Source organism: Nannobrachium achirus, assembly GCF_963921795.1.
Source record: "Nannobrachium achirus genome assembly, chromosome: 5".
Taxonomy (NCBI): domain Eukaryota; kingdom Metazoa; phylum Chordata; class Actinopteri; order Myctophiformes; family Myctophidae; genus Nannobrachium; species Nannobrachium achirus.
The window spans coordinates 30271628-30285871 of record NC_137814.1 but is presented as its reverse complement, the minus strand read 5'-3'; the positions used below and the strand labels follow the sequence as shown (position 1 = coordinate 30285871).

Below are 14244 nucleotides of genomic sequence, written 5' to 3'. Positions count from 1 at the left end.
TGTGGAGAGACATTCACAGTTTTAGGACCGAAAGGATTGTGATTCATGACAGCATATAAAAAACCTATATGGCCTCATGGGCATTTGTCCAAAACAAAATGTGTTCATCGGGCGACGGGGACGGTAGGGACAGGGGCCTATATGCTTTTGGACTATGGTAACAAATAGGTTAATTTAATTATGTCAATTCGGGGGGGAAATATAGCCTATATATGAGGAATGAACAGTCAGGTTACAGAATTACTTGCCTTTTGTTTTTCATTTATTGCAATAAAGGCGAATAGGCTATAACCTGAATAATAAAGCATGCTTAGCCTAGCCTATGTGGCAAGCTGTCATCCACATGCCAACTCCAAGCAACGCCGTTTGGGCATTTCCATGGCTACTATAACTCCCCCCAAATGGCTTTATTTCTAATGTGTCGTGTGTGCTGTGCTGTCTGAGAAAGCAGCATCGTTTACTGATTGCACAGGGATTCACGGTGTCATTCTGTCACATGCTTGTGTTACATCAGCGCCAGTTGGCGACGTGTAGTGTTTTTTTCCCCCCTTCTCTCCTTCTCTTACGCCTGGCCTGCGTTCTCATTCTGACCTGAGGCATCTGGGTGGGAGCGGAGGGGCGTCCGTTCAGCCCACTGATCTAACACAGTTTCTCTTGGCATCGCAAGTAATTTTAAAGCCCTCTGCTGTTAACACGTAGAAGCCAAAGATCTAGGCAAGAATTAATGCATATAGCTGCTGTAGGCCTATAACGAGGAAACTAACGTCATATATAGGCCTACATGTAGATGGAAGTCAATTATTTCTGCTATCTCGCAATGAGCCACCTTCCATCCACTCGGCTTTGCCACAATACAATCTCTATGCTCTTAAAATGCCACATGTTTATTTTGCTCGCATTTTCTCCGTTTTTGCTTCATAAAGTTAAGTACCCAGAAGGCTTCCCCTTGGCCTGGATTTGAGAACTAATAGGCCTACAGACAGTATATAGACCCAGGCCAATTCGTTTTATTTACCAAATGCCAGTATGTTCCCTGCATTGCATGTCCTTGGTGCAGGTGCACCAAGGCTACATGAAACCCTGGAGTATATAAACGCGTTGCACGTTTGAGTGGATGTGTCCTTTACTCTACACACCTTAGAAATAGCCTATCCTACAACCACTGGGTTACTAGTGGTTGAATCCACATCCTATAGCTCGGAGGGAAGACCACGCCAAGTTGTATCATTGGCTGGTATTGGTTTAACTGTGTGATTTTAACTATAATAGCCTATATTTGAAGATACAATGTTTTGTTATTGTCCCTGTCTAACCCAGTCCAGTCTATCCCTGGTGAACCCAGCTCGAACTAGTCTCTAGTCTTCTAGTAGGCCTAGTTAACTAGAGATTTAGCCTATAGCTAAGGCAACATACCACAAAATAAATGACCAGAGGTTGATGACATTATATATGCTATATTGCTAATATTGGATTTGACATAGTTACCTCTTCAAACATACAGCCTCCTTATCCCAGAGAAAGTCTTACACATACATGCAGGGTACCTCTCTCTCTCTGCCTCCATGACGCTGTCTCTCCGCTCAGTCCGCTGACAACCAATCAACCAGCCAATCACGGCTCGACAAATCGCCCCTCCGGGCAATGGGACGCGGACTCTTCCCTTCAGGGGATGGAGGCGCCCCCAGGAGAATACCGGGAACGTCACGTGACAGGTCTTCGTCAACTTGACTGGTCCGAGGCACGTGTCTATTGCCGCGTCACCGGGGAGCCAGGCAGCCAATCAGAAATGAGAACCAAAAATCCGTAGTGAAAGTATTTGAGCAGCACTTAGCGCCTCTTTATCCATCGTAGTTTTAGTGCGCTGTTGGAAGCATCAACCAGTGTGTGAGTGGATGTGTGTATGTGTGTGTGAGTGTGTGTGTTTGGAGGAGAGAAAAAAGAGGACATTTCAACTACTTTTTGCATGAATGGAATGCCTGAATGTATTTTTCTTATCTTTCTTTTTATAAACAGAGAAGTTAGCCATGGGGAATAACAGCCTGATTTGAAGTATGATGTGTGAAACCTATAAGAGGCGGATTTTCAGAGCAAAAACATAGCAGCACAGACTGGGGGAAAACTGTTTCTCGTTTATTCTGATGTGATCAAAAACAACGGGGAGAAAACAACTACACAGACTTGAAAATCCACATAACAGCGGATTTATAGCAACACAGGGAGGTGTTGTTGTTGTTGTTGTTGTTGTGAAAAGTGCAAGACTGAGTCCCAAAAGAGGCTGCACCATCAGCACTATGGAAGAACATGACCGGCGGAGCCGAGATGAGCGTCCGGAGGAAGGGGACTCCTCCGGGGAGGACCAGTCCAACCGGGCCATCCTGCCTCTCCTCCACCACGGGGCACCTGGGAACCAGCAGCCGCACCACCACCGCATCACCAACTTTTACATCGACAACATCCTGAGGCCCGACTTCGGCCGCAGGAGGAAAGACGGGACTCTGGCAAGAGAGGAGGAGCGCCTCGGAGTACTGAGGACGGAGCGGAGTCTCCAGAGGGCCTCCTCCAAGACCCTCAGCGTCCTGCAGCCGCGAGGTGGCGGCGGGGCAGGTGGAGGAGGAGGAGGAGAGGGCAAGAGGAGGACAGAAGGGTCCGAGGAGGACTCCCGTTCCTCCGACCGGGAGGCCCAGAAGGCAGAGATTGTAGCCGGCGACGTGCCTCGCAAGCCCCTCGGAGGAGACGGCGGTGGGGATCAGTGCCTAAGCTCCGACACGGACTCTTCCCAGGCCGGCTCGAACAAGTCGATGCTGTGGCCGGCCTGGGTGTATTGTACCCGCTATTCAGACCGACCGTCGTCAGGTAGGAATGCTCAAAAGCCGCTAAAAAAATGGTTATTTATTTCTGAGAGCGTGGGGGGAAAATATATATATTATTAATATTCATCTTGGTGAGAGAGAGCGAAACACGGATCCAATGTATTGAAACAACCTCCAACTATAAGCTCTCATACGTCATCATCGGCAGCATAAAAAAGAAAAGAAAGAAAAAAGTAAAAATGTAGGCTAAGTTCGTTTATTTCCAAACAGACTTTATAAATCTTTAGGCCAATTTAATGAAAAAAACTATTAAATATAATAATATAAGAATTTGGGGGATAGCTTGTAATTGTGTTCATGTGCACATGGGCTATTCTTTCATTGGTCTCTACCCCCATTTCTATTCCATAGATTAATATCATCGCCAGTGACAATTGACAAACCAATTATCAAACCATCAAGCATTTTCGACACCAATGGTTAGTATTTTATAGGCTACTTGTAACCATCAAATATCCATATTAATGTTCTAATGAAACGTGTTTATATAAATATTGCAATACATTAGCAGGAAACCAAATGGAACGATTTAACAAAAGTCTCTCAGAATTTGGTTCTAAAATGCAGATAAAGTGGATCAGACATTGATTTCGTTTGAATATAATCCAAAATATTAAATACGTTAAAAGTTGTTGAAGCTAACGGATCTAAAAACCAAGTTTAACGCCATTGTTCCTCTCTGCTCTTTGTTAATATTCAATTAGCATATTTTTTGACAATGGGAGCCTAAAAAGTGAGGGTATCCCATCCATCCCATCCCAAAGGAGAGATTGGATTAGGCTTGAAATGCATAGCAAAACGAGTTCAAAGGTTTTCCAGCAATATGCATATAATAAACACATTATTGCGCATACATTTTATGGACAGATATACGTAGCAATTTGATTTAAAATATTGCATAGCCTGTATACCAACCAAGTTTAGGCTACTAGCGAAATGCTATAGCATTCGTCTATATATATTCCAACTTGCAACTTCAAAATATATTGCTTTATGTTTGAAACTTAAAAACACTCAATTCTCTAATGATTACTCGTTGTTTGTTTTAATCAGTAAACTGAGCCTGAATTGCGTTTGAATTGATTTTCTTTTTTTCTTTTTCTTCAATGTCAAACCGTGGGCCACTTGGCTGGAATAGGGCAGGCTATTCCTTTGTGATTGTTTAGAAATTAAAGAGCTTTAATATAAAGTTGGTAGAACAACTGTCCGTTGTTTCCAAGTGTATAGAATAGTTTTTCTGCAACGAACGACCTCCTCAAATGCTAAAAAACAACTACTTAACCGTCTTATAGGGGTTTTTATCATGTCTTTATTGTTCTGTGGACAAAGTTTCCATCGTGGTCCAGGCCTGTAGTTTGTCCACAGTTGACGACAAAGAGCTTCACGCAGAGGTTATAAATGACAAGCTATATCTGCTATTTTAAAAGTAATGTGTTATTTATAACGGCATGGAACTAAATATGAATGAAGTGTGTTTCTAGAAAATGTGTTCGATAACAGATTTAGGCAATTGTTTATGCATTAGCTATAATCTGGATACATTTGTACAAACGCAGACAATGTTTTTGAACAAAACATTTACTTTTGACTTTATATTTTGTGTTCAAATGTCGCCATTCACTCCAAAGACCGGCAAAATAGCCAGCTTTTTGTACGAGTAAAGAAAAGTAAAATTGAGTGGTAACAGAGAAAGAGGCGCCTAACCCCCATCCTCCTTTCTGACTCTGACCCCACCCCCATCATCCTCCTCCTTCACACAAAACCTCCGTCTCTCTTCTTCAATACTACACATTCTAAAGTATATTCTATGGCGCTGATTGAGGAAATCTAGCTATCCCATAGTCGTAAAGGTTGGCAACTCAGCTATATTCCTCCTCCTACATTTAACCCATGTGCTGCTGCTGCCCAACAACTCATGCAAGCATCACATTGCTCTTGACTTTACATTTAAATCCTCTATTCTAAAACGGATCGGAGTAATATAACTGTGCCACTTTTTTCCGTCTACACCAAATCTCTACCCTGTTTTTTGGCAGAAAGGGCATGGCCTGGGATAGCCTAGTGTTTCTCTTTCTTTTTAAAGCGTCAGATAAATATAGCTCTATAGCATTGGTTCTCAAAGTGGGGTCCGGGGACCCCCAGGGGTACTTGATGGAGTTCCAGGGGGTCCCCAGCTAAAATATAGGTATAGGAACCAAATGGACCATTATACGGGTCTGTAACTCTGAGGAACCAACTGGAATGGAGTCGGACCTATATACGGGTCCATTTGGTTTGGGTTTGGTAAAATTAACGTTGAATTTACGAGGTCTCAGAGATAGAAATACCATTAAATGGGGGTCCGTATAGGCTTATGCATGTCAAACTGCATGCATGGGGGTCTTGACATTAAAATGGTTGAAAATCACTGCTCTATAGGCCTACGACTTGACTTGTGATCGTGCATCGTGTCGTGTAGGCCTATATGTTGTTGTGTGGTGGTGTGTGTCATGTTTATCATTCTCATGTGTACCCCCCCTCCTCCTTGCAGGGCCCAGATCTCGTAAACCAAAGAAGTCGTCCTCCACAGCGGCGACGGGCGGCGGCGCGACGACGACGACATCGCCGGGCGGCAACAACAAGGACGACAAGCGTCCCAGGACGGCCTTCACCGCAGAGCAGCTCCAGCGGCTAAAGACTGAGTTCCAGGCCAACCGCTACCTCACCGAGCAGCGGAGGCAGAGCCTGGCCGCAGAGCTGGGCCTCAACGAGTCCCAGATCAAGATCTGGTTCCAGAACAAGCGGGCCAAGATCAAGAAGGCCACCGGGAACAAAAACTCACTGGCCCTGCACCTGATGGCCCAGGGACTCTATAACCACGCCAGCGCGACGTCAAAGGACGGCGACAAGACGGACAGCGACGAATAATAAAAGCCCCCTTTTATGCTTGACGGCTCAGTAAACGGCTCAGTAAATCTACAAGCTCGCAAGAGAGCTTGTAGATCTGCTATTTAGGCTACTGCATGCCAACGACCCCAGAAAGCAACTATATATTTAAATCGGGCTTAAATGTCGGAAAAGCCTCAACGATGCAATAAATCTTTCAAAGGGCCATTATTGTCAAAAATACCAGCATTAATATTTAAAAGGAAAAAAAGTGAACGAGAGACAATATTCTGCATTCTATTTTTTTCTTTAAATAAGACTTTCCTTTCTTTTCTCGAGTGTTTTACTTTTATTATATTATTTTATCTGTTCGACCTTTATTGACACGTTTGACCGTATTAAATGAAAAAAATAACGTATATGCTAAAAATCCAAAGATGTTTTTGTTTCTGCTGCATTCTGGGAACTGTGAATTCAGAATAGCCTGATTTGTGATTTATTTTTGCTTTTCTTTTGCGTGTTTCTGTCACTATCCTCTTCATCTACCGTGTTATTTGTTGTTACTCGTATAAAATGTTTTAAAAAATAATAATAATACCCAGGTCCATTTGTTTTTGCGTAAAAGTAGTCCTTTTCTGTGATTTGGGAATGTATAACGACGCATTTTCTATGTTTGAAGTTTAAAGTTCTGCATAATAAGCTATGTAGGTGAACGTTGTGTAACGGTAGACTACATTTGGCATCGATAACGCCTTCAGTGCAGAGAGGCCGCTGGCAGACCTATTATAGCAGTGGTTCCCAAACTTTTCAGGTCGAGACTCGAGACTCAAGAGAGAAACTAGACGTTTGCCAATGCAGGACCCAAACTAGTGAAAACAGCAGATCTACAAGCTCACAACATTTTATTGTATTTATTAATGAAATTACTTTAAAAAAATCAATGCAGTTTTCTTTTTATTCATGAACATCTTAGCTTTTTAGGAATATGTTTTGAAATAAAAAATAAATAAATGTAGGAAACAAAAAAAATTAAGGGATCCATAAAAATGTGTCCGTGACCCACAAATGGGTCCCGACCCAGTGCTTGGGAACCAGTGTATTATAGGCCTGCATTCCGACCTTGGCCCAAGAGATTTGTCCAATGCAGTCTTTCATAGCGAGAGGTGTGACTGTGTAGCCCCATTCTGAACCATGATCCTTACTAAAGCATATGGTGGCATGTGATTTGTGAAAATGGCATTTTGTTTTCCACAATGAGAATGATTTTCAATTATAGGTCCATATGTTATTGGGGTTCTTGAAAAATAAAATAAAAAAAAAGTTCCAAAACAGCCAAGATTTGAGAGGGAGGGGGAGGGAGGGAGGGGAATGCTATTTTAGAAAGATGAAATGAGTTCAGGGCTTATTGAAATGATCAAATGTATGTCTAATGTACAACGAACTATATTGGAATTGGATTAGTCTATATATTATATCCAATCAGGGTCATTTTGCTAGCATTTTCAATCGTAAGCCTCATTTATAATATAGGCTACTTCGTCGTACGACGGTATCGCGCGCTGAAAAGAACTGATCTACAAGCGAATTCAGTTTAGATCTGTTCTTTTTTCAGCGGGCGACGCCGTCGTACGATGGCTTATAGATTGATGATGACTATACAGTGGCACACACATGCCTTCCCCCCAAATCATGGCTCCACGCGCTCTGCTTATCAACGAATGTTCAAGACATTTTCATTTTGTTTGCAAAGACCATTATATTCATATTTATAGCATATTGAACTTCTATAGCCATGCGTTCACGGAGATGGGGTCTGAATGTTTACATAACTTATTTATCCTGCAATAACTTTTATTTTTTCATGAAACATTTGAATGGCCTTTTGCATATAATGGTCATCATGCAAGTGTATCCAAACCAAATCGTGGTTTAACGATGGTGTGAATGGTGTTTTGTTTTTGTGTTATTAGCCTATGTTATAACAGTGTAAGTCAGTTTCGATAAGTTCAAATCCAAACCTGGACATGCCATTGCCTTAAAAATTCTATAGATGTGTAATTTCTCTACAGTGTTATAAGAAATAAAATCACCACGTTTTCTAACGCAAGTGCAGCGCTTGCCATTCAAGGTGGAATACAACAGATTTTTACATTTGAATTTTTAAGGATATAGGTTATAAATAATAGGCCTAATGAACAAAGTCCTATAGTGGTTTTTGTTTCAACTGGAGTATTCTTTCATATGACCCGAAATGTAAATACTTTGTATCATAAAAACGGTGTGACGTAAATAAATTACAATGATACAATTTTGAGTTGAAGTTTATTTTATTAAAGTTATTGCGCTGCAGAAAGAGAAAACAAGATGAACTGCAACATGTGAGAAAAGCCTTTGTGTTTTGTGATGAAGATCGTGTGATGTAGACTAAGGAACGGTCTCTTATTGAAATTACTTCATAACAATTTGCATCACAATCACTGGGCGCTCTGAGTCACAGGCAGCAAGGAGGACCCTTCATCTCTCCATAAGTTTTTTTTTTCCAACTTTTTTTCCTTCTTTTTCTTTTTTTTTGGGGGGGGGGGGGGGGGTAACCCTGAGTCATATAACTAACAACTAAGACTGTACAATATATTAACTTTAATCTAAAAACGTATTTTTAACGTTTGCGTTAGATTTGAAGTTCACAAAGCATGTCAAATGTATGCATCTATTGCATATTGCCCTTGTTGTGATTGATTGTTAGTGATATCAGGGGGGAAAAAAATTGCAAAGAGAAGTGTAAACATTGTGTAGCTTGTTTTGTCAAATGACAGGATCAGTTTGTTGCAGTTATGAGCTCAATGCAATACGGTCAAATATTTCACACTGACAGGCCATTTTAATTCAGTCAAAAACATGTGATCATACACCAATGGTCACCACCAGACCTGAGGCCGATTCTACAAATGCCTTATCAGTATAGTTCTCAAACTTTTTCTTAATTCAAAAATGTTCAAAAATAGCAGATGTACAAGCTCGCAGCGTGGCACAAAGTGGCACACAGAGTATGTAGATCTGCTATTTTTGAATAGCCAACGCAAACATCTAAAATGACAGTTGCTTTCTGGGTTTTACTGGGTTAACAACATAATGAACAAACAACTAGTTTGTTTCCTTTTCCATTTAAATGTACAAATGAACATGACATGATGACATCAATATAAAGAGTTAAATCATTAGAAAGTGCACAAATCTATAGGATTGCCACCAATTTCACATAATAATTTTAATAATCTGAGATCTGTTACTTCATCCTGAGTGTTGTCCCTGAGCACCTCAGGCGATAGTCAGAATGAACCAGTGAATATTTAACAAATACTGTTGATAAAAAGTGCTTTTGTGTGTTGCCACTAATAGTTTCCCTAAGGCCAACATAATCCAAAACTGGAATAAGGCAATAAAAACAAACAAACAAAACAAACAAAACTGAAAACACACACAAGCTCCAAGGTTTCATACAAGGAGAAAGAGTTGTTTGTCTCTACCTCATCAACAATACTGTAACCCCCCCCACCACCACACACACACACACACACACACACACACAAACCCAAACAATCTGGCCAAATTGAGCATGATCTCAGGAAATGATACTTCTCTCCCCTTAAAGTTGGAACATTCAAGGGGGAAAGGGTCAATTAATTTGCCCCCTAAAAAAAAAGAAAGAAAAGTAAACAAGTGAAAATGTGTTGACTTGCAAACTAATTTAGCCGTATGGCTCTATGGCTGATTATGACCAAATAACAAATGTTTAAGATAATATTGTAGTATAAGAAATGGTCAAAGGGATTCTAAAGTTTTGTTTGGTGGATAAAAAGGTGAAGATTTTAAGTGGATCCCACCAGACACTTTCCTGTTGTAAACCTCCTGCTTTGCTCATCTATTGTTGAGTTGAAGTCATCCATCTTCAACACAGAATACTTATAATAAGCACCAATCCTTATTTCCTATATGACAAATCCCTTTTCACAAAGTTCAGACATTGCAATGAATCCAAGTTCCATAGATACATTTGAATAATGCCTTTTTATAACAGAAAAGATAGCAATCGTTTTAAATATAGCTAGATTAAAGTCAAACCTTTCCCCTTGCAAGTTAAAAACTTTAAATTATTCAAAATTATTTTTGAAAAGCGATTGTCTCTACTTTCATTCCAAACATCAAAACGCAGGAACAACACAAACTTCTGTTTAACAAGTTCACATACAGCATGCCTCTCAACGCTCCCAAAAATAGACGGGATATCTATCACACAGCATTGTCACTCAAAACCAGTGGAAAACTACCCTGATGACTTCTAACAGAACTCCAAGCATCCGTCTATCCATCACTTCCTGTCTGATATTTACCTGATCCTCTCAAAGAAGAGGAGAAACAGTCAGGAAAAACGGAACAAAAGACCAACATAAAAAAAGGGACAGACCAAGAGTGTAGGAGAGAGAAAGGTCTGTGTGGACAAAGGGCAGTGAGCTATCTCTGAGGACCAATCCGTTGGCAGCGATAGTAGCAGTAGAGCAGCAGCATTGACCTGAGCTGTGTGAATGGCTCCAGAAGCCCTCATCTACATTTCCTTTCTTAGCTGCCTTGTATGTGGAAGTAACGCCCAACGGTCACTGACTTGATGAGCTGCTGTGTGCCGTGCCGTGCTGGGCTGAGCTGTGTTGTGTTGTGTTGTGCTGAGCAGGGCAGTGTTGTGCTGGGTTGGGCAGGGCAGGGCATTGCTATCTTGTGGCTTGGGAAAGAGTGTGTGTGTGTGTGTGTGTGTGTGTGTGTGTTAGGGATGGGACGATAATCGTTATCGTTTATCGTAATAAAAAACGCTCACGATAATCGTATTTTGGAGATTTAATTTATCGTGAGATCATCCTCCGTCATGCACAGGGGATCAATTCACCTTTTATTTGCCGAGCTGCATATCCATTTAAACCCCCCAGTTAAACGGACCTGGAAATAACATACTTGATAGTCTTTTTTTCACTCTCTACCAAATCTCTTTGCCAAAAAATAGCCGATCTACAAGCTCGCTCATGTACGAGCTTGTAGATCGGCTATTTTTTGGCAAAGAGATAATGGATGTTGGGGATATTTTGATTATCGCGATAATATCGTAAATTGCGATATTCTATGGTCACAATAATCGTGACATTTTCCCATCCCTAGGTAGGGCAGGGCATTGCTTGTGTCTTGGGAAAGTGTGTGTGTGTGTGTGTGTGTGTGTGTGTGTGTGTGTGTGTGTGTGTGTGTGTGTGTGTGTGTGTGTGTGTGTTGGGAGGCAACCGTTTCGCGAGTCTGCACAGCCCAGTGTCACTGGCAGTGTTAAGGTTCTATGCACACTGCACAGTCCAGTGTCACTGGCGGTGTTAAGGTTCTATGCACAGTCCAGTGTCACTGGCGGTGTTAAGGTTTTATGCACAGTCCAGTGTCACTGGCAGTGTTAAGGTGTTCAGGTTCTATGCACAGTCCAGTGTCACTGGCAGTGTTAAGGTTCTAGGCACAGTCCAGTGTCACTGGCAGTGTTAAGGTTCTATGTACAGTCCAGTGTCTCTGGTGGTGTTAAGGTTCTATGTACAGTCCAGTGTCTCTGGCGGTGTTAAGGTTCTATGCACAGTCCAGTGTCACAGGCGGTGTTAAGGTTCTATGTACAGTCCAGTGTCACTGGCAGTGTTAAGGTTCTATGTACAGTCCAGTGTCTCTGGTGGTGTTAAGGTTCTATGTACAGTCCAGTGTCTCTGGCGGTGTTAAGGTTTTATGCACAGTCCAGTGTCACTGGCAGTGTTAAGGTGTTCAGGTTCTATGCACAGTCCAGTGTCACTGGCAGTGTTAAGGTTCTAGGCACAGTCCAGTGTCACTGGCAGTGTTAAGGTTCTATGTACAGTCCAGTGTCTCTGGTGGTGTTAAGGTTCTATGTACAGTCCAGTGTCTCTGGCGGTGTTAAGGTTCTATGCTCATTCCAGTGTCACAGGCGGTGTAAGGCACGAGCACTGAAGGCCGGGGGAGCCTGGATGAAGGTCAAATGCCCGGGCTGTACATGTATGTAGCAGCAGGTGACCGCGCGTCGTGCCAAGACGGGTGAGAAATTGCCAGACTTCCCTTTTCAAAAATTCCATTAAATGACCAACAAAGCCCTGTCCACCTCACTCTTTTGGGTCTTAAAGTTTAATAAAAGCATTGGCTTAACACACATGCATGAGCTGACTGCAGATGAGGTAGTGGTTCTCAAAGTGGTGTCCGATGGACCCCTTGAGGGGGTTCCAGGGGGGTCTCAAGCTAAATGAGTTATTATTGCATCAAAATAAGTTTTGATCGTATACATCGGCTATGATCTACAAGCTCACAACGTGTTGCATCGTGACGTGTTGTGAGCTTGTATATCCATGAAAAATTGCATATTGATTTGACTTGAAACATTTTGAGACCACTGCACTATAGAGGAACCTCAGTCAGCCTGGATGAGAGCTGCACATGGCTGAAGTTTGTCATAATTTACATAATGGTAAATGAAAGGTGCCGGTTAAGGTTTGATTACCAATAAAGAACAAGAAGAAGGACCACATCTCCATATAGATTATCTATTTCAATAACTGTATGGAGCTGTTGTGTCAACTTGTCATCATTGATATCTGTACAATCTGTTTCATAAACTGCAGTCATATTGTTCGCATTTAGGTTGCTCCTTGTGTAACTTTCTAATGTTATCCAATGGTGAGACTTGCAACAAAATCTTGGTTTTGCTATGGTATAAGAACTTTCACCTGAGTGCACATGTACACAGTTATACTTTAGAGCAGCACACAGTTGTCTTTGGCTCATTTTATCAAGTTAACACATGTCAGTTCTAGTGGTTAATAGTCTAATATTTTTTATTGCTAATAGACTTTTGCCTGTAAAACACACGCATGCACATCCAGAATAACTCACAGAAAACAGACACCATAAAAACGAGTTCAGAGCAGACATCTTATTTTCCCAGAAGTCCACAGATCCCCATCAAGAGATGCATCTGAGGTATGGTTTGTGCTGTATAAAGTTTGATTGACTGACTGATACATTTAACCCCTCCAGCGGGCGGAGGCAAAGGCCAGACAAGGAGAGAAAGGAATAGTCGTCAGAAAAGTGCTGATGTCTCCTGTGTCCCCCCCCCCCAACTTTCCCCCTACTGAGCAATTTAGCTGCAGTTCTCCAAAACGCTTCCTAGTCAAACTTGGAATATGGAATGAAGGGGACGGGGGCTTTGTGGCGGAAATATAATTATGGCCCGCTGAAAGCTGGCGAAGGAGGAGAATAGGGGATGACATCAGGCCAATTTCACACCCGGCCCTCGGATGGCCGGGCCCAAGCCTGGGCCTCGCCGCGCTACGCTGATCAAAGCCCGCTGCAGCCGCCCCAAAAGGCAAAAAAGGGGGGACTTAGCTATGCTAATCTCCAGGGCAAATATATTTTAATCTTGTTAGAATACAAGTTAATGCCACAGCTCACTGACCAAACTTTATGTTGGAGTGTAAGGATATAAGATACAGAATTTGTTTTTTTGTTTTCCTTCACTTTGTCTTTTCCTCAAAAGGTTTCTTAATTCAGACATTGTCTGAATATAGAATGGCCTAAAAACGATAGGTGTATCGGCATAAAATTAGAATAGTAGATCGATGTTCATGAACAATGCATTGACGATGTATTTAATTACGTGTCACAAATCCCTATATTAGATGATACACAACATGGTGGGTTGGGAGTCATGAGTCATACTGACAGAGTCAGTATGACTCATGACAGCACAGAACTCAGATAATATATTTATACATCGAGCCATGGATTCCTGGAAACTGGATAAATGTAGCTCCTCGTGGGAGAACCAGAGGCACCGCTTCAGACCATAATCTAAATGGCATTGTTGACAGTGAGTCAGACAAACTTGTTGTATTTATTGACTCCGGTCCTGTATACAGCGGGCCTTTGGAAATTATCATTTAGGACCTGGTGTGTGTGACACACAGTTCCTTGATCATCCACAGAAAGCCAAAAAAAAGGAAGGAAAAGAAAGCCCCTCCCTGCCTCCCTACTTCTAGGGGCCCTGGCCTGGCCATGGGGGCCCTAACGTGCATAGGAAATGAGCATTTAGTGGGAATTTGAGTGCTGCCTGTCATCCAGTAGCCAGCTACCCGGCACCTTGGTAACCCTTGATCTGTCAGGGGTATAAGCTGGTGAAACCTGACATGCCAAGACAGCCAGCTAACACAATGGGCCAAGCTGCTGCAGCAAGGGATCCTACTATCTCCACATTCCCTGGTCTGAGTGGAAACACAACAGCTCAACAAGTGAGCCACTCAAAAGACACTTTTGCTGAAGCGTAGAGGGACTTTATTTGGGTGGAGAAACACAACGTGGGGTTATGGTGATGGCTTTGAAGTCAACGTTGTGTATTTAATACGTTTCCTTTTCTTAAGGTGGCTTTCATTCACCATTGAGGGCCATT

At 42.1% G+C, this 14244-nt stretch overlaps 1 protein-coding gene across 1 annotated transcript; it reads left to right on the top strand.

Moving 5' to 3' along the window:
• Positions 1–2291: 2291 nt before the first annotated feature.
• en2b (engrailed homeobox 2b) lies at positions 2292–5777 on the top strand (the record flags this gene model as incomplete). The annotated part of the gene is made up of 2 exons (XM_080725713.1): positions 2292–2853; positions 5401–5777. 2 exons carry the CDS (start codon positions 2292–2294, stop codon positions 5775–5777), a joined length of 939 nt encoding a protein of 312 aa, XP_080581839.1.
• Between the last annotated feature and the right edge of the window lie 8467 nt (positions 5778–14244).